Source organism: Opisthocomus hoazin, chromosome 11 (genome assembly GCF_030867145.1).
Source record: "Opisthocomus hoazin isolate bOpiHoa1 chromosome 11, bOpiHoa1.hap1, whole genome shotgun sequence".
Classification (NCBI taxonomy): Eukaryota; Metazoa; Chordata; class Aves; order Opisthocomiformes; family Opisthocomidae; genus Opisthocomus; species Opisthocomus hoazin.
In genome coordinates, this window is record NC_134424.1 from 24,041,791 (window position 1) to 24,065,628 (window position 23,838).

The 23,838-nt window shown below is 49.5% G+C and overlaps 3 protein-coding genes across 11 annotated transcripts in view; 2 read left to right on the forward strand and 1 right to left on the reverse strand.

Annotated features, from left to right (window-relative positions):
• RAF1 (Raf-1 proto-oncogene, serine/threonine kinase) overlaps nt 1-6,917 on the forward strand; it is an 82,217-nt gene extending 75,300 nt beyond the window's left edge. For all 7 annotated transcript variants that reach the window (XM_075433127.1, XM_075433129.1, XM_075433132.1 and 4 more), the window contains 4 exons: nt 385-503; nt 2,880-3,011; nt 4,681-4,815; nt 5,756-6,917. In XM_075433127.1, the coding sequence (XP_075289242.1) occupies nt 385-503; nt 2,880-3,011; nt 4,681-4,815; nt 5,756-5,896 (527 nt within the window). In that variant the 3' untranslated portion in view covers nt 5,897-6,917. The remainder of the gene's footprint in view (nt 1-384; nt 504-2,879; nt 3,012-4,680; nt 4,816-5,755) is intronic.
• An 884-nt stretch (nt 6,918-7,801) lies between these two features.
• MKRN2 (makorin ring finger protein 2) lies at nt 7,802-20,449 on the reverse strand. 3 transcript variants are annotated; one of them, XM_075433135.1, is made up of 9 exons: nt 20,368-20,449; nt 20,033-20,161; nt 18,685-18,863; nt 17,006-17,310; nt 15,317-15,531; nt 13,663-13,773; nt 11,352-11,496; nt 10,572-10,727; nt 7,802-8,950 (listed from the first exon to the last, which is right to left on the reverse strand). In XM_075433135.1, the coding sequence occupies exons 1-8, from the start codon at nt 20,391-20,393 to the stop codon at nt 10,584-10,586; spliced, it is 1,254 nt and encodes a 417-aa protein (XP_075289250.1). In that variant the 5' UTR covers nt 20,394-20,449; the 3' UTR covers nt 7,802-8,950; nt 10,572-10,583. The 3 variants fall into 3 exon arrangements, with proteins under 3 accessions (XP_075289250.1, XP_075289249.1, XP_075289248.1); XM_075433134.1 differs by having other exon boundaries at nt 7,802-10,164; XM_075433133.1 differs by having other exon boundaries at nt 7,802-10,727.
• Nucleotides 20,450-20,570: 121 nt separating this feature from the next.
• MKRN2OS (MKRN2 opposite strand) lies at nt 20,571-23,117 on the forward strand. Its single transcript, XM_075432643.1, has 4 exons — nt 20,571-20,776; nt 20,851-20,900; nt 21,421-21,583; nt 22,376-23,117. The coding sequence occupies exons 1-4, from the start codon at nt 20,571-20,573 to the stop codon at nt 22,593-22,595; spliced, it is 639 nt and encodes a 212-aa protein (XP_075288758.1). The 3' UTR covers nt 22,596-23,117.
• Nucleotides 23,118-23,838: the final 721 nt, after the last annotated feature.

Consider the following 23,838-nt stretch of genomic DNA (forward strand, 5'->3'; position numbering starts at 1 on the left):
AGTTTTCTTTTTGAGTTGTGATGACTTCTGTGTTGTTTCCCTGTTTGTCTCTTGACACCAGTTATTTAAGTACCTGCAGTCATTGGTCTTAATTAACACTGTTGATTTCTCTCCTAACTCACCTTAAAGATAAATGTACAAATAACGCTGAAACATGTGGTCTCGTTTAGTCTTAAATGTTAACTCTGTAAATATGGATGCCATAAAATTGCTTTTCCTCTGTTTAAGATACAACTTGTAGCAGGTATGAAAAAAAGTAACCAGCAATATTCTGGATAGTTGGCTTGCATTTGTAGTAACCTAACCAGATACTTTGTAATCATGTCAGAAAATTCGGAATTGTTTACTCCATTTTTCTACAGAATTTCTTTAACAAATGTTTAGATATATTTCTTCATGAAGGCCTTACCGTGAAAATAGGAGACTTTGGGCTGGCAACTGTAAAATCCAGGTGGAGTGGCTCTCAACAGGTGGAACAGCCCACTGGTTCAATTTTATGGATGGTGAGCAAAACATTTTACTGTTAAATAGCTTGCTTTCATCTGTTTGTGTGTGTTTGGTCAGTTGAATACCGTCTTCAAGCTTTAAATTTAAATGAATCAAAATACCCTGTTAGTACTGTGTAGACTTCTGTTCCAGTTGTAGGACAAGTTAAAATTAAAGAATGGAGTGCCTAATTGTCCAAAGTAGACACCATTCACCTAAGGATTCTCCTTTTGATTTTTGGAGTGTTTTAAATATTTCGGGCGCGGACAGTGGAACTGCAAGGAGCTGTTCCGAGGGAAGAGGAGAGCCTTTCTGCTGCCATAATTCTGCCTTTGCCTAAATGGGCTTGTCTCAGTGGAGAGCAGGCTTTAGTCTGCTCAGTGGTGGCTTTGTGGGATCGGTGAGACCCTGTCCATGTTCTTCATCTCAGCCTCTTCTTCCCCTGCTCCCTGTTTGGTACTTGGCAACATCCCTTCTCGTACTGCTCGTTGATCGCACGTTCAGCAGCTTGGGCGGGTGCTTGGGGAGAGGTTGTGGAGTGCAGCTTGAAGCATGGGAATGAGTGCATCCTTGGTACGGTGGCAAGACGCTTGATGTGTCCCAAAGTGTTGCTGCTAGGCCCGCTACTGCTCCTTACCCGGCTCAAGAGAGCTGGGGTGGGTTTTGGGGCAGCTCAGCACCGTAGCAGATGAGTGTCAGTTCAGCTACAGAGGTTCTCAGCTTCTGCTGGGAAGTTTGTGGCGTTTCTTTTGGAAGTGGTGCCGGAAAGCCCTTGTCTGAGAGACATTCCCAGCAATTGCCATTATGTTTAACTTCTGCCAGAACTTAAAAGGCAGTTCCACAACTTTTCTTCCAAAAATTAACTGGAGAAAATCTAGATAGTAACTTTTCAAATGGGACTTCAGTGAATGGAAAAAGTGGCGCAGTGTCTGTTACCGGGTTAAAAAGCACCATTAAAATGATGCAAGAATGGCTCCTTTAGCACTCTAATAAAATATTTTGTTGAAGTTTCACTTGACCTGTTTTTGTTAATGCTATGCTGTTTACTTCAATGCTATGCAGTTTACTTAAATTCCACATGTAGACTGATCAGCAATATTTTCTAGCTCCCAGGATGGGGCACCCAGCAACATTTGTGGCACATACTTCAGGGGAGTGTAACCAAATGAAAATGGCTTGCTGAATGTTAGATATTAGTACATTTTAAATCTTTCGATATTTAGCACTGAGTGAGCTGTGGGTGCTACTTGAAACAGGTTTTCCTTTTTAAAAACTACTCTGTACTGCTAGGCTTGCAGCCTTCATTGTTACTGAAGCGTTTGTATATTGAGAAAAGTCAGGAAATGTTTATTAAGAATATTAGGGTGCTTGGCCAAGATTTGTTTGTGACCTATATAATCACAAATAATCTGAAGCAAAGTTATAAAAGCAGAAACATTTTTTCCTTAAAAAAAACCAAAACCCAGAAGCCAAAGCTGTTTACGGCTTTCCATAAAAGGATTTAGAACGCGTTTACCTAATGGCGTGCCGATACCCCTGAAACCGATCTCGGGGCAAAACCCCTGTGTTTCTGCTCTTTGCAGGTCTTCTCATTTTGAGCGTTTCTAGACCATCTTTGCTGAGCTGTCATTGCGTAGAAGGGGAGGTTGATTCTGTTTCCTGGAGAGCTGATATAATCTTTCACCGGGTTTTGTTGTTGTACTGTAGTACTGTAACTAGTACTTTGCTCAGTAGTTCTGAGGGACCTCTTTAGGGGAAAAAAAATCTTAACAGGAAAGATATTTTGATGGTTTATATCTTGTTTTATGAAATCATTCAACGTTGTTTCTTTTAAGTTCTTTAGCTTCATAATTTTGCTTTGTTTTGCAAAGATGAGACAATGCTCTTGCATTTCTTCCCTGATCTTCAGTATATGCTATTTCATATTGGGCTTTCACATTTCATGTAAATGTTTTGGTATCAATGTTACAAGAGATTAAGTCTGTATTACGATTTTCTATTTTTCCCCTTTAACATCAGTACCTGTTTAAGAACTGATGGTGTGAGAGACTGAGACTCAGCTGTATATAAGATGTAACAAAAGTCAATAAATACTGCCAACTGGAATAATAATGATTTTTGTAATGGTAATATGCTCGTTGAGTTAGTGTTGCTTTTTTGTTTAATCTCAGTTGTATTGATTTTCTTTAAATAAGATGTAGAGTGGCACTGGCTCAACTTTTCCAGAGCCTTAGGTAAAACTCATCAAAGGTTTTGAGGTATCCTTTGTTCACTGATTTTTGGTTGAGCTAACACTCTCTGCTTTCCAAATATTCTCCTCTTCCCTTGTCCTTTGAGCTTCTAAGTTCTGTTACTATTGCTCGTAATCTGTTTCTTGTTTCCTCCTCCTCCAGGCACCAGAAGTGATACGGATGCAGGACAGTAATCCATTTAGTTTTCAGTCAGATGTCTACTCCTATGGAATAGTATTATATGAGCTGATGACAGGAGAGTTGCCGTACTCCCACATCAACAACCGAGATCAGGTTCGAAACATGCTTTGACTGCTGCGTTTTATTTCTGGGCATAGTACATCTTGTTGTCCTTGAGAAATGTGAGAGAAGAGACAAACACAAAACAAGAAAATGTTGTTTACAACATGATGATGTGCGTCAGCAGTAAATCTGTGAAATTGAACGTTTAATATTGACAGTGACAGTTACTCAGAGGAAAAAAAAGTCTTTTTTAATCGTGGTTATGTGAAATTTTCCTTTTCATGTTAAATACGCTCTTCTTACATCAGCAAGATTGGATTCTGTGTTTTTTACTAAGCGAGAAAAAAAATGGTGGCTATTGTCAAACATTTAGAATGGAAAGTTAGTTGGTGTGACTTAGTCTTTACGAAGTTGTATTCTTCCCAGTCAGTTAACAGTAATTACAGGGTAGCACGTTAAGGACACAAACCCAAACTCTGCTCTTTATGTGAATGTTTTTTCTGGCTTAGCAAGTGTAGAGTGACCTCAAGACAGTAAGATCTTTTTGATGAAGCTGTGGTTTGTGTTTTTTGTTGGTGGGTTTTTTTTGTTTTGTTTTGTTTTTTAGTTAAGATCTTATAAGGAGCTCGGGGGGGGGATGACGACACACAAACGGCTACATTTTAGCCCCTATTATGTTATATGGTCTGCATTCCAAGTAGAAGAGGCCAGTTCTGTTAAGGAAGTGGGTTTTTTTATTCTTATTTTTAAGGTTGTCTACAAATTGGGGTATTGGAATGTGTTTGAATTTGTAATATTGAAATTATATGCGAGCTTTAATGATCATTACTGTCACAAAACACGTGACACTTGACCCTCAAGTAAGTTTTCCAGGGAGGAATAGTGTATTTAGTGCAGAACAACACTGAGACCTTATTTTAGCAACATTATATTGAGCTTTCTTTTTTTCCTGAGACAGTGTTAGTTGAAAAAGAAACAGTAGCACAGTTGGTTCTCTTTACCCCTCTTCTCCCAGTGAAACCCTCAAACTCCCCTCAACCAAGCAAGCCTACCACCATGTCACCAGGTAACGCTCTTATCAATACTATATAGTCAGCTGTTAAGATTACTGGAAGGCTGATGAAAATCCTAAAAGATGACCATATCCACCTGGACGAAAACAGAAAATGTATTTTCCAACACTGATAATGCCGTTTATTGTCTGTCTCAACACCAACCAAACCCCATTTTCTTTGTTGCTGCATTAGTTATGATTAGTTACGATGATCTCTTTCAGCCTGCTAGCTGCGTGTCTCCTTTTGCAGCGTGCTTTATAGAGCCACCGGAGTGTAGTTCTAGGGACGGATTAAGCTGTTGTGCCGAATTGGCTGGCTGCTCGTAAACTGCTCAAGCTGAGGATCGTTTGTCACGGTAGCCTTCAATTGAAGGAAACTGCCGTGTCACGTCCGTGTCATGTAGCGTGTCCTGCTCCACTCCAAGTGCCGCAGTTCCTTTGCTCGTTGAGCGACGCAGACCCAGTGCCGCTCTGGTTTAATTGTGCCCTGCGTTACGTGAAAGCAGGACCGTTGTGTTGGTGAACTAATTTGGACAAATCCACAAGGCTGTGCTGGTGCGGGTGCCTTTGGTACGCACGGGTAATCACTGTGGGACACTAAAGCTATCAACCAGTGAAACAACTTCTGCAGCTTTGGTTTTCTGCTACTTGCTTGTTCTTTTTCAGATTATTTTCATGGTTGGCCGAGGGTATGCTTCTCCAGACCTCAGTAAGCTGTACAAGAACTGCCCCAAAGCAATGAAGAGGCTTGTAGCAGATTGTTTGAAGAAAGTCAGGGAAGAGCGACCTCTGTTTCCACAGGTAAGTGTGTTTTCTGCACATAAGCTTCAGTGTTATTTTATAAATAGCCCTTAGCACACACAACATTCTACTGAGATAGGAGTTTTGGTTTATATAAAGTGCAGCCTGCTTCCTATTTTTGTCTTTATTAATGTGTGTATTTTTCATAACCCAGCTCCCTTTGGCAGTTTGTAGTTCTGATTGTTCCTGTAAAGGTCATTAAAAAATACTACGCATGCAGACTGAAGTAGTGTTAGACTAACACTAGAGCAATTTGCTTTCAACAGCTGACCCATTTTAGAGAGAAGCAAAAAAACCCAAGCCTAACACAGTAAAAATCAAATCTGTCTTTTTGTTCCCATTTTATTTTAGTGTAGGTTTGAAGGAGAGACCATTCCTCCTTTCCTTCCCCACAGCCATGAACAAGCAAACAAAATCCACTGGGGGACGTAAATTCACGTAGCAATTTTTTGTATGTTTACAAAAGATACTTTACCTTTTCCTGTCACTGTGAGGATGATGAAGGTACTTTCTTATTAAACAGCTGGAATTAAGTATCAGCAGATTTTGGAAAAATAACTTCTTGCTATTACAATCAAGCATAACTTTTGTTGTGTACAAGTTCTTTTTAAGTGTTGTTTTGTAAAAACAGACTGACAGGCAGAAGATGCAATTCCTTCCCTGTTACTCTGCTGGAGAATCGCATAGATGCTTGCTAATTAATCATAATGTCTGTGAATTAATGCAAAGTATCCTCCCATCCTCTGAAACGCAGTGGGACTCCTCATGGCAGTGAAACCGTGTGGCACAGTTTGATGACTGGAACTGCGCATTCCCAGTGTTGTGCCCAGTGCCTCCACACAGAGATGCGCTCAGAGCCACAGTAACTGAAGGTTTAAGACTGAAACAGAAAGAGCTGCTCATCTAACAAGTCTTCTTTTCATTTTGTGTGTTCCCTCAGATACTGTCATCCATTGAATTGTTGCAACATTCTTTACCCAAAATCAACCGGAGTGCTTCTGAACCGTCTCTGCATCGTGCCGCCCACACAGAGGACATAAATTCATGCACGTTAACATCCACGAGACTGCCTGTGTTTTAGGATCGCACACCCCCTCCCGTGTTCTCCCCAGTGATGGGAAAGGAACAGAAGTAACAGAAGTTGTGCTTTTAATGCCTCAGTGTACAGGATCAGTGCCAGCAGGATTATCTGCGTCCCAGTTTTAAGAACAAGCTGCTAAGGATTTCTGCAGTTGTTATCCTGCAGGGACACAGCTCCACATTGCCTTTTTCTACAGTTTCTTTTACTGGGATAGTTAACAGACTATAAATCAAGAGATCTATTACTATTTTTTTAATAGATGCACTTGAGCCTTATTTTTCCCAGACACAGAAGCGATGGATGTTTCTTTGGCAGTGTTTCTGGATTGATTTTGAATCTGTTTTGAATCTGAACTGGTATTCTTTACAGCAAGGGTGGCTTGCCCCAGCATTTGAGGAAAGAGGATGCCTTGTGGTGCTCCGTGGCTGCCCCATGCCACGTCAGGCTGGGGGAGTTCTGCCTGCAATGGGTATGTGCAAACAAGACTGAGGGGAGAGGAAAAAAAACTTTCTGGAAATCAGCTCCTGCCTAAGAGCTTTCATCAAGCCAATGAAATAAGTCAAAATGCTAATTCAACACAAAATAGTTTTGCAATAGTTTTGCACATAGAAGAAAAACTCTTGCAAAAGAATGGAATATATTCTGAACTGTACTGCTCAGAGAAGGAAGCTAGCCAGCCTTGCTACGGTCATCTTCAGTAACTTCAGCAGCTTACTTTGGTACTATTGACTTGTTTCTTGCAGCCCAGTGAGGTGGTGAGTGCAGAGAGACAGGCTTTTGTGGCTGAGAAAAGTCTAATTAACATTACCCGTATACTTCTGCAAAATGAGCATAGTCTTCATCCCATCTGAAGCTGTCGTCCAAGAGATGCACTATCAAGAGGAAACTGAGCATATACAGTTTTTCTTGCTGATTTGGGTTTTAATTTTGTTTTTATTGCTCCTGAGAAAATGCATTTATTGTAAGCCGAGGTTCCTCTGATTATCTTATTTTAATAAAATAAATTAAATTTTAGGTTTGAGATTCAATGTCATCCTTTAATGTAGCAATCCATAGTTGTGACATGTACACCTAGATTTGAAAAACCTGGAAAATGACATTCTGAATAATGTTTAAAAAGTTACTAGCACAGGTAATAGCAGCTGAAGTACAACACACTTGATACGATCACTTTTAGGTTTCCAGTTGCTTCCATTACAAGATGGTTCTTATCCTACTGCAGTGATCCTTGGGCAGCATCTGCTTAGCGGGATGCCCACGCTCGCGTACTGTCACGCTCCTGAACTGCACTGTTTTTGCTGTGCATTTTATCTTCTGTGACCCTGCTACTTACTTAGGTAGAAGTGAGTGTTTTGTCTTGGCTGAAATCCCCAGGTGACAAAAAACAGGTGGTTTAATCTAAGAACTGATTTTTTAAGTAGCATTCTGTTTAAATATGTTTCTTAGGGAAAGCGTGGAAGCCGGTCTCCGTTCTGGGAATGGAAGCTGGGGCTGCGGTGTCTGTCCCTGCGCGTACAGGTAAGGCACGGGGCTCGTGGCAGAACAGAGCGCCGAGCTCTGCGCAGTGGCCTGTGCCCACTGCCAGCTCAGGCCGGGCCGCTGCCGAAGCACCGCTGCGGGGAACGCTGACAGCTCACCCGTGCAGCGCTGAACGGCCTCCAGCGTCCAGGCAGCCATTTCGGGGTCTCGCCGGCAGCAGGCAAAACCCCGCTACGCGCTTACGAAAGGGAGCAGGGGAACTGGAAGGACAGAAGCCAGACACGTACTTAAAAAGTAGTACCTAGCCCGCTTGTAGTCAGAACATCATACAGCGTTATGAGGGTGGAGTATCAATCCTTCGGTGGTCACTGAGCATGACCATAAAATTTGCTTGCTAAAAAGTAAATTGAGGGTTGAAGGAAAATGTTCCATGTAGTTCCACATTATTTTTAATAATATTCTTGGTATTTTAGCTGCAGCCCTCTCTAAACATCGTTTCTCTCTGATTTTACCTTCATTATGACAAGGAAAACTTTAAGAAGGGGGGAGGGAAGCAGAAACAGTAAGCTTTTTTTACTTTAGCTCTGATTTCCAAGAAGAAAACATTAAGCTGTTTTAAAAATTAGGAGTTACGTGTCTCTTGAAAAATAAAAATAGTTTTGGTAAATAGGGTTATTTTGACCAGCAATTGATGTCAAAATTAGATGAAAGCTGCAAAGTGAAGAACTTAAGAGGTCTGAGTTTTGAAGTCTTACTGCCCTTAAATTAAAACTTTTGTATGTTGTCCTTAGGTAGCTTCGAAAAACAACTTATCTTTCTAATTTCAGACTGATGTTCCCTGGTGTATGTCTTCTTGGGGCAAAGTAAATCAGGAATGTCTTCTTTAAGGCAAAGAACATCCTCTCCACTGACGCTTTTTTTTGGTATATTTTATTACTGAAAATATTTCAGGGGCGGTGGGGGGAAAATTAACCTGCAAGACCAGCTAGAAACAAGCTTCAGCAGGGAGGCTGAGGGCTGGCTGAGTGTTCTGGGGTAGAAAGTGTGCCTGGGCAAGTGCTCTTGTACCTTCATCTCACGGTACTACATCTCTCTTAGTGATGCTGTATCTTCCTTTGCCCTTTTAATCAGCGATGAAGAATTACACTAATACGGCTTATTGAAGCTTTGCTGGTGCCTCCCTCTGCCAGTTCTAAAAAGCAGCTGACAGTGAAGCAGTTACAGATACTGACAAGCTAAGGGCTGACTTTGCAGTAAGCACTGCTAAAAAATAGGGGGGGAAATAATTGTGGAAAAGTTACCTTTCCTAGGTCAGAACAGAGAGGGAGATTTGCACGTTCAGTCTGTGGGAACTGCTGGCCTGCAGCAGAGGCGGGCGTTCTCCCTCTCCTCTGGGAACCCTCACAGAGATGCAGTATTTCCATCCAGAACGTCTCTGGGCTTCACCTTTCACCCAGAAATGCCAGCTGACAGATGAAGCGGGTAATCCTGGAGTCTCTCACTTGGTGTCATTTGAAAATGTCTGCGTCCCGGATGAAGGTTCCTGCTGTTTGCTTCACGACGCTGACCCAGATCCTAGTGTTTAATCACCAAAGCAGAGCCCTCTTTGCCATGCTGCTGCTACTTTTTTTGCATGAGTATCTCTAAATGTGCTCTGTGTCACAATACAAATAATCTGTCATCTCCACCGTCCAGCTTTCTGCAACGCTCAAGTCTTTAAATGGACAGGCGCCCTGTCCAGGGTGTGCAGTCCTGTCCTCACGCCAGGGGTTAAAGCAGCCCTCTACTTATTTGAAGTAGTCGAGTAGTGCGGACTGGGATTGAGCAAACCCTGCTCGTACTCACGTGTTTCACTGCTGCCTTACTCAGCAGCTGTTTCCGTTTTACTGACTTCTGGTTTAGCTGCCAAGTTAGTACAAAGGACTTGGTGGAATCACCTTCTTGTACCATGTTTCACAATCAAATTGCTTTTGCAACACAAACAGGAGTTAAATTTTTAACAAAACTGAAAGTCAGTACCGGTTCCGTTAGCTCAGAAGAGACTTGCCTTAACACCTCCCCCCCAGCACGGGCCTTCGTCTGACAAAGGCAGCGGGGCCACTGGCGCCCGTGCCCTCCGAAGACAGGGAAGGAGCCGGGGCAGGGTCTGAGCTCTGTTGGGCTGCCTGCCAGCAGCGGGCAGGGGAGTGACCTGGAGACGGGGCTGCAGCTCTGGTGCTGTGCTCAAGGTACTCTGAGATGGGAGCCCCAGCAGCTACAGGCGGCCATTAGGGAAAGCAGCAGCTAAAACTAATTGCTGCGTTTGTGACAGGTGACGTACGTTGTGTAGTTGTAAACTGTAAGGTCACTGGCATAAGGAGATCAGAGAATTGCTTAGTTACTTCATTTAATGTTGTCTACTTCATGTAACTGAATCAAGGTTTCCCTTCCAGTTAAATACATTTGAACTAATGAAACTGAACAAAAATAAAATGTAACTATTACTGTTGCAATGACTACTGAAAGTAACTACTTACTCTCGTTATACAGCTTGCAAAATCCGATTTGTGCTGTAAGTTTAACTCAGCTGTATGCTGTGACTCGTGCTGCTCTGCCCGAAGGCGTTAACCTGGAGAGCTGTGTTTGCCTCCCGCTGGTCTGAAACAGGGGCAGGAGCTGGCACCGTCCGCGAGAGCCAGGCCGCGTCCCGGCCCCGCTGCTGCAGCGCTCATTGTAAGAACACAGTAAGCTTTATTCTGAACTCCGGGTACTTCTTTGAGGTACAATGGATTCGGTCTTAAATCTCCTTTCTAAGGAAGAAAAAGCTACGCTGACCATTTTTCGCAGTGGGGTTTTGGAGACAGACATTTAGTTGATTTGGTGGGGGGGTTGGAAAACAAAAAAACCCACCCCCAAACCAGATTTAGCAACAGTTTTGAACAGCTTAAGCTTTAAATGGGAAAGAGGAGCTGTGTTCACACTACGACTCAGCTCACAAGACAGCACACGTCAGGCCAAAGAGGGAGAAGACCCTCTTGGGATTCAGGGATTTTTTCCATGCTTGAAATATATTTTAGTATTTTTGTTGCCATACAAAACTATCTGAAAACTTTACTAGGACTGCACGAGTAAACCACAGGGCACATTCATCCTAACTGTGCTGCAGAGAGTAAAAGCATGGCTAAATAAATAGCTGGATTGCTACAGAGGGAAGCACCTGTGGTTCTCTTCACTGAGAAGTAGCAGGATCCTCCTCGGCCCCGGAAAGGTGCATGAACAGTTCTCCGAGTTCCGTCACGTCCTCCTCTGCGCTGCTCACAGTCCTGCTCTCCCTGTCTTCAATGAAGTCCCACAGCCGAACAGAATTGAAGAACTGGAACAGAACAGACTCTGAGTGAGCGAGAACCAGCGCTTGCCACAGTTCCACCTTCCCGGGTCCATCTGACCTCGTCATTAAAAATAGTCAGAAGCTGAGATTCAGAAGCTGGGTTTGCACCAGGACCTGCCACCCCTCTCAGCAACATCTGCTGTCACATTCAGACTCTGAGAGCGTTACAGCAGGAGCAGGGCCGGGTCATGGCAGCCAGTGCTGAGGAGCCGCAGGGGAAGGGCAGCCGGCCTTGGCCAGCTGGGGGTGGCCGAGCCCTCAGGAGTTTTCAAGCAGGCTTCACCCTTTTCAGCTGGTCTTACTGCCAGCTACCCCCAGGCACGAGAGGGAGTTGTTAATACTGTCAGTGGAAGCTTTAATGGCAGAATTCCTTCGAAGAAAGGTTTGCCACGAGAAGGACTGGTTCAAAAGATAAAACAATAATAAATTTTTTGCTGTGAAAGGAAAGGTGCCTTCTCCTTTCCCTAATAACAAACCTTTGCCTCAAGGAAAATGGAGGGGTGCTTTCTTCACTTCTCCAAGGCCATGCACGGTACGCAACGTACTTCAGTAGCACACTTTACATTCAAAACACGGTTTTAATTACCCTTGGCTGGAGCACTCCCTTACCCGCACAGTCCCCTCGGAGCTCAGCTGCTTCCGTGGCTTTTCAGGTTCAGCTCGCGTCCCGTCTGGATAAGCATGAAGGTAAAGACACTTCCCTCCAAACGGGCAAGTTCCTTTCCCTTGTTCAAAGTACTTGCAGGGTTTTTTCCTGATTTAATTAGAAAAGAGAGTTACTGCCTTCAGCTAGTAAGGAGGGGGATACAGTTTGCTGTCAGTGGCTGCTTGTCTTGTCCGCAGGCAGGGAGGCAAAGTCCTGCTCCTGTTGCCACAGCAGGAGCTGCAGGCCCCCGTTCCACTCCCTAACTCACAGCAGCCACAATAGCTGGGAAAGCTCAGCAAAAGCAAAGGCACATGTATAAACAAACAGCAGCATCAGTCAAAAAAATGAAACTGTCTTAAGATGTGGAAAGTGAAGGCTGTTCAAACAATGTCGTTGATCCTGCGCACGCATTTGCATCATCATGAACAAATCTGCTGCCATTTTTCTAGCAACATTCCTCCCCTGTGTTTTCTACCACTGCACTTTTATGAACCAGTTGCTCTCCTCATCTCCTTTGGAAGTTCTGTGACAGTACTTTGTTAATTTACGTTTCCGCCAGCTTTGCCGTTCAACCACGCTGTTGTAGCCGTGTAGCAAATCCTTACAGAGGTGTTGCTCACGGAGGCGGCACAGCGGGGCTCGGGGCGGGGGACGCGGCTGGACTGCTCGACAATGAAAAACGGCTGAAGAGGAGACCACAGAGAAAACACAACTGAACTTTGTAAACTTCATATGCAAACAGTGGTGAAACGGGTTCCTCAGACACAGATGCAGTCTGTCAGATCGCAGCCAAGGGGAGAGGAAGGCTCAGCAACACCACCACACCCCACCAAATAACCAAAACCCGGCAGTGCGTTCAAAGCGGAACGAATGCGACTCAGTTTGCAGCTCGGGTGGTCTGGGGCTTCCAGGTTTCTAGGTCTGGCTGGTTTTGTCCTGTGCTGGCACATAAATCGGAATGGATTTGTGCTGGCATGACCCCGTGCTTCGCTTTGACTCCACTTTATTGGCATTTTGTATTCCCTGCAATGCTGAATCCTCAAGTTAAACTGCCTGCCAAGAGATCTCTCTGTACAATTTCTGTACCAACGACGTTTTTCTCTACAACACAACACCTCAGTCTTAGCTGAGCACGTAAGCAAAACCCCTTTTTGCAGTCTCTTCTGTGCAGCAGGTTGACGGGCGCCAAACCCGAGTTCCAGCGCTGCCTGACAGCTCAGAGCCCGCCCGCCTGGGAACACGGCCATCTGCAAACCGCGCCACGCTGAGGATTTTGAGCGCGACTCCCTACCCTCAATTCAAAGTCCTCATGCATTCAAATGAAAAACCAAAACAGCAATAGGGTACTGAAAACAAACCGTATCTGAAGAACCTCACAGTGATTAGTTTTATTCCAATATTTTGCCTGACTGTAAGGCAAAACAAGGCAAGCTGCTGGATTAAACATTTAACGGAGCAGTGCCGCTTTCAACAGTTCGTCTGCTGTGTGGTAACAGGACTTTGGCGACGTGAAGCTCCTCAAGCAGCTGAAAAGCTGGTGGCAACAGCTGTGCACGGGCTGAAGCAAGGCTTGTGGCCTTCTGCACTCCTGAGGCCCTGTGTAAAGGCTGGTGCATGCCACAGAGCAAAGCTGCACCACCTGCAGCAAAACCCTCGCTGCTCACGCGGGTCAAGCACAGCTCTGCTTGTTCACCTGGCAAAGAGCGAGCGAGGAGACAAGTGACGGTGTCTCACTGTTCCGGGAACCACGTCACCCTCCCGCGTCCCAGGCAAGCACAGCTTTGCAGAGCTGCTGCAGCACCGCCCGTCAGCAGCCCGCTCCCCGTGCCCCAAGCAAATCGTGACTAGACAGTAAAGGGAACACAGCCATGGAGTGTTTCCCCTTTCCAGTAGGGATTACAAAAACCCCGTGAATTTTTATCCTGTACTTCAAGAAACCATTACATTTTCCTTCCCTATTTGTTTTCCTTGTTAACTGCCAACGTTCCAGGCAATTATGTCTACGGGATCTACGGAAACCACATGAAGCCAATTCTGGCAAGTGAACTGAAACAGCTTCGACATTTCAGAGCATGCGTTTGAATAATTTCTGATCTATAATTACGTGACAGACCCTTTTGTGGCAGTCACAAAGTTAAAGTGTTCTCAGAGATGAAGAGTTCTCTGTAGAATGGTTTGTGATGACACAAAGTCTAAAAATACAGGCACTTCGACTGAGTCCCGGTGTATCTGCCCTTGGACAATGTGAACAGGGTTTCTGGTCACTGAACTTACCCCACTCCCTGCTTAAAGGCTTCAATCAGCTCGTTTTTCTTCTCCTGGTCTTCTACCCAGTAGGCACTGGGAATGACAAACTCGGATATCACACGGCACTCCGGGCAAGACCTTTGTGGATCAAGACAAAACAGCAAGGCTCCGTTACTTTCCGCCGCAACACATTTGCCGCAGCCGGCAGCCTGCCGAGGGAAGGGAGAGGGCTCGTCACGCCGAGGCTGCCGAGACCTCCCCGCGCCTTCCTGCAGCACACCCGCACGTGTGGCCCGTTTCAGCTGAAATAATCCAAATGCTGCCTTGCATTTGTTTCTAGGCCTGAACAAAAGCATCGGGTGTTTCCTCAGTGCGCAGGAGTAAACTGCATCTGCTCACCCCGGTCTGCAGAAACAGCGTAGGCGTTCACGCGGGTGCTGCAGCTCCTGTGCAGCGGAAAGCCAGACCGGCTGCACAGAGGCACAGGAAGGTCCCTGCGCCTGCTGCAACGCCATCTGACCTCTGCCAGCAGGGACGAGCTGCCCACTCGGTGGTTTTACAAGATGGATTTCTACACGAGCAGCTAGGATCAAGGATCAAATACGTAACTCTAGGTACCTCGCCAACCCCAGGAAAGGCTTTGTTACCCTGCCCTGCGAGCCCCGCAGAACAGCCTCCCGGCAGGCAGTGCCTTCTGAGCGAGGCCAGGCCCCTCCGTTAGATTACCTCTGCAGTGACCAGTACGTTCACCATTACGGAGAAGTGTAAAAAACATGTTTGAAGAATTCATATTAGTATTAAATCCATACTCAAAATGGATTCCAGGGCACTGCTTCTGAAAAAAACCCCCTCACAGTCCCTGCTGTAGGCAGAATACCTCAGCACCTGGCCAGCAGAAGCTGGACTGCGATTCAGGTTACGTGCTAATGGGCTAACGTTCACTGCAATGGAGCTGGTAACCAAAGTTAGGCAGAAAAGTCTATTATTTTGGCAGAAGACCGAAAACACTTCCCACCTTTTCCTCAGCATGCTTGGAAGTTGAGAGAGTTTTCAAAGAGATGCTCAAAAAAGGAAATTGCCCTCACTGGATGCTTTAAATTCTCTCCTCTGAGGAGGAGCGTGTTTGGAATATATTTTTTATAGAGCTAGAAGATGAAGGTGTTTACTCAGGTACAGATAAACGTGTGATTAGTGGGACATTTAGCCTGAGTAAGCTGTAAGCGAGAGAAAAATCCAGTCATTAAGCACAGACGTAGAAAAAAAGTAGTGGCTGGTTTGGCACGCGGGTTGCTGTGAAGGGCCCGGTCTCAGCTGTTGCAGAGCCCACCCGTGTGCCCCCTGCCCCGCCACCGAGGCAGGGAGAGAGGGCCCAGCCCCCGCCGTACGGGACAGCAGTGAACTGCCAAAGCACCCCCGCGTCAGCACACTGCCACCCAGGCACGCCCGCTGCGTCCTGCTGCTCTCGAAGGTGGTTCTCCTGGACACGCTCCAACGTCCTGGAATTTCCCAGCGCTCGGAACGGGATTTTCTGAGCTCAGAACTTACTGACAGCTGGGTTGATATCTACAGCTACCGAATCCCTAACCACTGGTTTTATTTCTGTATCGAGGCAACGCCTGGCAGAGCGCGCGCCGCCCTGACGCAGGCCCCCGGGAACAGACTCTGGTGAACACCGACTTACTTGATGATGGGATTCTCGAACTGCTTGGCACACCTCCACTGCCGGATGCAGGACAAGCAGTACGTGTGGTTGCAGTTGGAAAGGATCCCAAACCTCCTCTCGGAGGCCGACGGTTTCTCGTACACCACTTCCATGCAGATACTGCACACTTTGTCCTGACTCGCCTGAAAGGCGAAGGCCTTCTCCATGTTGTGCTCAAACGTCGCCATGCACATCTGTGACGGGAGAGACATCAGTGGTTACTGCGTCTGTGTCAGCCCGTCCCCGGGGAACGGCAGCGTCTAGGAAAGCGACCTGCTCCAGGAAAAACAGCTCCTTAACAGCGTCATTCCTGCCCTTTAGCGTCACCATTTAAGAACATTGAATTCAATCCCCTGTTGCAGCCCTCGGCGTTCTCTGCAGCTTCAGGAGTGCCAGACCTAAGGCTGCCCCAACACTCCTCACTTACACCCTCCTCCCTCACTGTCGTGGCACAGGTATTGCACAAGGAGGTGCTTGCATACCCCTAAAACCATCTAATTCCGGGTCTGGAACGGGTGCCACACCCCAGATGTCGCTGTGCTCAGCGTTGAGGCCACACTCTGTCACCGGGACTTCAGCTTTACCCTGGTTAAGGAATTCACCTCTCAGTACAGGCTTTCCGACAGCGCTTCTCGCTCACCACAGCGTCCCGCAGTGACAACCAGCAACCAGTCCACACTTACCTCTTACTTTTCAAAGTTCTCAGGACTTGACAAGTAAAATAAATTTAAAATACTTTAAATTATAATAATAAAAAAAAGGTCGCAGAACAATTCCCCAGCAATAACAACACTCCCACTACTGCACCTTCTCACCCAGCACACGCCTCTGCTCCGGGAGCAGGGCACATGGCAGCAGCGCTGACAGGACACCGTGCCAGGTACCGACGAGCTCCCGGCAGAAGCGCGAACTCCCACAGCACGGCGTTTTGCAAGTTTCTGCCGGCTGCACAAAACCTGTGGTTTTAACCCCTTGGATTCTAGCCCAGACTCTGGAGAGGCTGATGATTCAGTAACCACTAACGCCACTGGTCTTCCTCCTCCTCAGCTGTGAGAGCTACTGCTCCCGACCAGCCCCAGCGTACAGCTGGTAGCCAGGCAGAGAAAAGAGCAGCTCCTTCAGCGCATCTTCACACAACCAGTTCCTCACCCAGTCCCTCCGGCCACCCAACTTCACGTTCCACTCCAAAATCTTTGTCCTCGGCTCAGCCTGTCACTCCCTGGCCCTGCCCCAAAAGCAGCCACGGCGAAGCAGCAATGCTGGCAGAGGCATCTCGGCAGGGCGATCCCTCGGGACGCAGCAGCAGCCCACCCGCCCGCCGCTCCTCTCCCCCACGGCACATCAGTGGGGACGTCGCGCCGGCTACAGAAGGCGTTGTCCGGGCAGAGCTGCAGGGTGCTTTGGGAGAAGGCTGCAGGGAGGTTTCCCGTAAGGACAAAATGGGGAAAAAACCAGAAGCTGCTGCGAAAGGTTGTCTATCCGCATCACCCCTCCCAACGGAGATCCTTGAGCAGACGCTCTCAGAATCACAGGGTCGCTAGACAAACAAAATAAGAGCTCTTGGGAACAACAGTCTCTTCCACAAAACCACCTCTGGATCTCAGAGCAAACCAAGCAAACCTTGCACTAAGCAAAGCAAATCTCACACCGCCTTCACATGAACCTTACCATCTCGTGAGCCTTCCGCTGCTCTTGGTCGAAAGGGTGAAGCACTTGCAGCCCGCAGATCTCACACACGTCTCCGTGGAGGTACAGGCAGCGATCTCCGAAGTGGCACGCTCCCGCCGCAGCGTACGGACACAGCTGCTCTCCATCGGCACAGGAGCTCCCAGCCACCGCCTCTTCCAGTCCACTGCAAATGGCTTCCAAGTACGAATGGGGCTTCACTTCCAGGTTATCGTTTTGGTCACTGCAACACACCACGTCGCCTGGGGCACTGGGCTTCAGCTTTTCTTCATTCGAGCCACACAGATCTTCAGAAACAGAAGCATAACATGAACCACAGAAGACACAGCACAAAACCCATGCAAGAAGCTCCATAAATTTTCTTACCAATGATTACCAGTTGTTGGTTTGGTTTTTTTTCTTCTCAACAAAATCTCATCTCTAAGCCCCTTTTGTTCACAAATCACAAGAAATTTCACAAACTGCCTACTGAAAAGTTTGACTTCAAGACATTTTCAGCTGTTTTCTGTTTACAAATAGGCTAAAACCCCCTCTCACTCGCCACGAGGACCACTGGTCCACGCGCCACAACGCTGAGAGCAGGCGGGCTGGCGGCGGGGCCTGGGCTCGGCTCCCCTGCCCTGCCTGCCAGAGGCAGCCCCAGCTTCCCCAGGGCTGGCACAACTTCCACATGCCAGGTGCCCGGCACAAAGCAGCCAGGTCTCTCAGCGCTTCAGAGGCCCTTGTGTCGAGGGCAAAACACACAAAAAGATCGGCGGGGCAGAGGTATTTTAACCAGCAGCAGGCCCTTGTTGCCAAGAAGGCCAATGGGATCCTGGGGTGCATTAGGAGGAGTGTGGCCAGCAGGACGAGGGAGGTTCTCCTTCCCTTCAACTCTGCCCTAGCGAGGCCCCTTCTGCAGTACTGTGTCCAGTTCTGGGCTGCCCAGTTCAAGAAAGATGAGGAGCTGCTGGAGAGAGTCCAGCGGAGGGCTACGAGGATGATGAGGGGACTGGAGCATCTCCCCTATGAGGAAAGGCTGAGGGAGCTGGGCTTGTTCAGCCTGGAGAAGAGAAGGCTGAGAGGGGACCTTAGAAATGCTTATAAATATCTGCAGGGTGGGTGTCAGGAGGACGGGGCCAGACTCTTCCCAGTGGTGCCCAGCGACAGGACAAGGGGCAATGGGCACAAACTGAAGCAGAGGAAGCTCCAGCTGAACATGAGGAAGAACTTCTTCCCTCTGAGGGTGACGGAGCCCTGGCCCAGGCTGCCCAGGGAGGCTGTGGAGTCTCCTTCTCTGGAGATATTCCAGCCCCGCCTGGACGCGGTGCTGTGCAGCCTGCTCTGGGTGACCCTGCTTGGGCAGGGGGTTGGGCTGGGTGATCCCCAGAGGGCCCTTCCAGCCCCTGCCATGCTGGGATTCTGTGAACCAGAAATCCAAACCAAAACACATCTCCAGAAATCCCCCAGAACAAAAACCATCCTTCAGGGAACAGTGAGCTAAAAGCCCATCAGCAAAACGCTGTCATTAACAGGTACTGACAGGTGCAAGTGGTTCCAGGAAAGAGGCCTCACTGGGCTGGAACCCCATTGCACCCCTCCATGAAACTCTTAACAGGAGAAAAACTACTCAACGCCTCTCCAGTACCCAGGAGGACGAGCACAGCCCCGCTCCCACTCACTTCTGTCCCTGAGCACCAGCGTTCTCTTCTCCCGCTTGCCAGCCTGGTGCGGTTTGCCCCTGCTCGCCGGCATGCCGTGCTCGGGAGGGTGCCGGGGGCTGTGCAGCGCTGTCGAGGAGAGGGGGGGCGGCGCGGGGGCTGCTGCACCCCCCGGCGCAGGAACCCTGACATGGTCGTACCTGCCGAAGGAAAAAGACAGAAGCGTTACAAAGGCCGAACTGGGCACAGTGGTGGTGGGACAGCTCCCCTGGCAAACACTTAAACAAAATAAAACTGAACAGCTGCCCCTTTTTTTTAAAAAAAAAAACCCAATCGCTTTGACAGGTGGACTGAACTGCTGGCTCTCTCTCAAAGCCACACTAAAAAGTTTCTCCACCTCAGAAAGCGCACCTGTATTTTCTCCTCCAGTGACACCCTGCACAGCCGAAAAAATATTATTCATGTGCACGTTAAACTAGATCTTCGTCATCGCCTCACACAAACAGGTTTGCTGGCATTTCCAAGAGGAGCCACGTCAAAGCGCTGTGCAGGAGGGAGCAAACAGGAATACCCTCTGTGCCTGTTTCTAGTCCTGCGCTTCGGACCTGCCCGTGCCCACAGCTGTGCCACGGGCATGACTCGAGCCTGTGCCTCGAGTGCCCCAAACTCCAGTGAAATCGCTAGAGTAAGGCAGCAGCACCCTCTGCGGCATCGCAACGGCCCGGCAGCGTCCGGCATGGTCCCTGTGAGCAGCGCGGCCGTGGTTACCGACCCACTGCGAGCAGCTGGTGGCGGCGGCACCCACCGCTGGCGTTCCGTCTGCGGACCCCAGCTGGGTACCGCAACCCAGGCAGGGAACGGTGACGCTTCTGAGGGAGCTGCGACCACCCGACGGCAGGAGCAGCGCTGGGCTGCTCCGCTGTCCCTGCACACCTGAGGGAGTGCGGGGACCCCCCCCGAGGGAGCGCGGGGATCGCGGGGACCCCCCCTGAGGGAGCGCGGGGGCCCCACCTGAGGGAGCGAGGGGATCGCAGGGACCGCACCTGAGGGAGCGCGGAGATCGCAGGGACCGCACCTGAGGGAGCGCGGGGGCCCCACCCGAAGGAGCGCGAGGGCCGCCCCTGAGGGACCGTGGGGGCCGCAGGGACCCCCCCCTGAGGGAGCGCGAGGGCCGCCCCGAGCGACCCCCCTGAGGGAGCGCGAGGGCCCCCCCTGAGGGAGCACGGGGACCCCACCTGAAGGAGCGCGAGGGCCGCCCCTGAGCGACCCCCCCTGAGGGAGTGCGAGGGCCCCCCCTGAGGGACCCCCCCGAGGGAGCGCCCTCCGCTCCGCGACGGGGCTGGCGCCCCCGCAGCGCAAGGGGCCTCACCTGCAGCGGGCTCCGTAGGCACACTGTCCCCGCTGGTAGTACTTGCAGACGGTGGAGGACTTGCTAGCGGCCAGGTCGTGCGAGAAGAGGCACCGGCTGCCCTCCCGGCAGACGCCCTGCACGAAGTACCTGCGGGGGGGCGGCAGGGACGGGAGGGGCAGGGCAGCGGCTGTCCCGCCCCCCCCAGCCGACCCCGAACCCCCCCCGGCGCCGCCAGCTCGCTGCCCGCGGCCCACCCGAGCGCCGGGCCCGCGGAGGTTGGGGGGGGGGGGGGGGGGGGGGAGGCCGCCGCTACGCCGCGAGCAGGCCCCGGCCGGGGGGGGAGGGGCGCTCACCTGCAGGTCACCTCCTTCGTGCTCATCCTCGCGCCGCGCCGCGCGCCCCGCCGGCCCGGCCGGCTCCCCGCGCCGCGCGCCGGGGTTCCGCTCAGCGCTGGGGGCGAAGGGCGGAGCCGGGAGGGAGCGCGACACCGCCCCCCGGCGGCGGCCCGCCCGGACGCCATTCAGCGGCGCACCGCGGGGCGGGGCCGGGCGGCGCCATGGCGGAGGGCGGCATCGTGCGGGTGCGGCACTGCGGGGCCGCCATCTTCTGCCGGCGGGCCCCGGCGCGCTGCCCCGCCTGCGGCAGCCCCCTGCGCGGCGCCGGGCTGCCCGCCGCCCCCGTCCGCCTGCCCGGCCCCTTCCGGCACGGCCACCGCCAGCCCCGCGCCCTGCTCCTGCGGCCCGCCGCCGGCACCTTCCTGGGGTAGGGACCGGGGCCGGGCGGGGGGCTCGGGGGGCCGGGCCCGCCGCCAGCGCCGCCGGTTGTTTCTCTCGCAGGGGGTACGACGGGCGGTCCGATCTGCATGTCGGGGTCAGCAGCAGCCAGGGTAGGAAGCGCTCCGCTGCCCGTCGGTGGGTCGGGAGGGGGGAGCGGGCGGGCCCCGGCGCCGGGGGCTTAGGGCAGCCCCCCCGAACGCGGCCTCTGCCAGGGCCAGAAATGCCCCTCGGTAAAGAAGCGACGTTTTCAAACGCCTCACTGAGAATCCTGTTGGTTCTCCTGGAGAGCCCTCGCCCACCCGGCCGAGCCCCATGCCAGGCGCTCAGTTAACACAAGGGTGGGCTCGGGTCAGAAGGAAGCGTGGCTGTCCTCACGTTATCGAAAGAGATCTGGAATCGCACGGGGGAAAGGAGAGCAGGTTTCTGAGGAACTGCATTCTCCACTCTGTAGCCACTGACGGGAAGCCAGGGTAGGGCCAGTCTAAGGGAAAGTGGCACTACGGGAAACCAGGAGTAGCTCTCATCACTTCAAAAATAAAAGCCCAAACCACACACACAAACATACACACACGAAGGAGGTGAATCCCGTTCTCCAGTGGCACCTGGCAATCTGCTGCTCTTTATTTCCAGGCGTGGTGTATAATTACGACGAAGAAGGCGTTCACAGAGCTGAAACCGGATGGGAGCAGTGCATTAGCATCCCACTCGTACAGCCAGACATGTTTGGGCTTCTGCAGCAGTGGGATAAGCTCCTGGAGGAATTTTCTGCAGGAGAGGACTGGCTTCCTCACAGGTAAGTCGTTTAAAAGCTGGATGGAGCAGGGGTTTTCACTCTGGGATGATGAACTGGGCGAGTCCGATTTGGACTCTGCAAGGCCCGGGGTCCCTTCGGAGCCTCGCTCCTTCAGCACGCCCGGTTCTAACCGGCACGTCCCAGGAACGCCGTCAGGCTGTCCCGAGACCTGCGGGCCTTGCTAGGGAGAAAAAGAGTATTTTTAAGTTGTAAGTAACAAACTCATCTGCTGGAATGTAAAAGCTCTAAAAGAAGAGATCATTTCAGGGAAGTTTTCTTCAGCAACAAAAGAACTTTGCATGGATAAAACCCAGTTCAGTGAAGTACAAAATAACTGCCAGCAGCAGTTTGACTGGCACGCTGTGTAGAAGTGGTGTCAACAGACTCGTGATGGAATGGCCTCGATTCGTCAAGCCGGCGTCCAGCTTAACGCCGCGCTGACGGAAGTGCCCGTGGCAGCACACGGTTAACATTGCTGCCGCGGGAAGAGGTTTTTTACATAAGAGTAACAGTATGTGGAACAGCAAAGGTTAACAAGGTAAAAGCCAAACAAATATAAAAATTAAGAAATTATTGCAGAGTCTGCAGCTTTTTTTTTTTTTATGGTTACAGTTTCTGATAGCTGGAAAGTACAACTTGTGATGAATACAGTATTTAAGCACTGGCATAGAAGGAAAGTGGCAGTCGTTCCTGGAGAGCACGCGCTTCCTTATTTCACTCAGTAAAATATTCCTCCGTGCGCAGCAATTAATGGATTCGTGCCAACTCTTACTAACGAGCTGCTTTTCCTAGGTATGACGAACACGACCACAATTGCTACACCTACGCCCTGGCGTTCGTTAACAGCGTGCTAACTGCACAAGGAAAGCAGCAGATGAGTAAAAGCGAATTTACGGAGAGATTTGTGATTCCCCGGACGAAGCAAGCGTCCAGATACCTCACTCTGCACCAGGAGCTAACGGCTAAGGATTTCTACATCGTACCCCTTCCTGATGGAGAAAACCAGGGCTGAATTAAAACATCTGCTTCATGCAGTGGGAAGTCCTCAGACTCCCAAGTCGCAGGGACTGAGATGCACGATCTACTTCATGTATTTAAAAACGCAATTAACTTTACATGTTGGCCTGCACATGGTGGAAGGATCGGGAAACACGGCTTGTGCGTTGGAATGAAGTCGCGTACGTGCAGTGTACACACTACAGAAGAGCTGTGGGAACTGCTCATACAGAAAAATGTTTTCCTGTTTACAGTCACCACGTGCTTTGTTCTGCCACGACATGTAATACCAGAAATTGTTAACTGCTGTGTAATTAAGGGTTTTAACAAATGATCTGGGGTAACGTAAGCTGCAGCAAACCAAACCAGGTTTTTTTTCCTGTCGCATATGTATAGTGATGAGTGAAAAAAGGAATCTGTGCTTGTGTGCTGCTGAAATCCAGTCTCATGACAACGCAGATTCACCACATGCAAAGTTACTTTCCTTTAATTACTACTAACGTAACAACAAATAAATCCAGCCTCTTGGCCAGACACATTTCTTTCCCAATTCTTCTTTACATTTTGCACATTTATTCCTCAAACCAAGACAGATGCTTGGTATTCAAAGATAATAATTTAGTGTCTGTATCTGTTAGTATCTGTAATAAGCAGCAGACTCCTCAGGATTTATCTTGGAGATAAAACTTTAGCACATAACAAAAAGAAATTTAAGTCCAAAAAGCCTAAAAAGATCTTCCAGCAGCACTTTTACCTACTGTACGTTACGCGGAAGCATATGCCGAGGTCAAAATTCTGCAGTCCTTCAATTTTGTGCAATTTCACTTTATTTACTTACGTTTTAGTTTAAGAAAACAATTTCAGCTTTTTTGCCTCCTACTAGTTTCTGCAAAGTAAGCTGCTTTTAGTCTAGATGTAAGCCCTGTTTTCTCAAAGATGGAGAAGTAACCATAACTGATGGGGGCTTTGTCCACACATCTGTACCTTTGTGTACACACGGCACAGCCCTGCCCCAGCACTCCAGCTGCACGCGCCACACTGGACACACTCCCCCCCCTCCTTGTTTTCTTCCACTTCTTGCTAAATTCTAAATTACAGCTCATTTAAAGCATACTCAAAAAACACAAGGGAGACAGCCAGCTTGACGTGCGCTGTTTGGCTGCTGTTAGAGACCTCCCAGCCACCTGCTCCCAGTGCCAGTCAGCGTGCTTCAGCTAGGATGTGGCTTACAAGAAGAAATTACGGTACTCTCTTTCTGA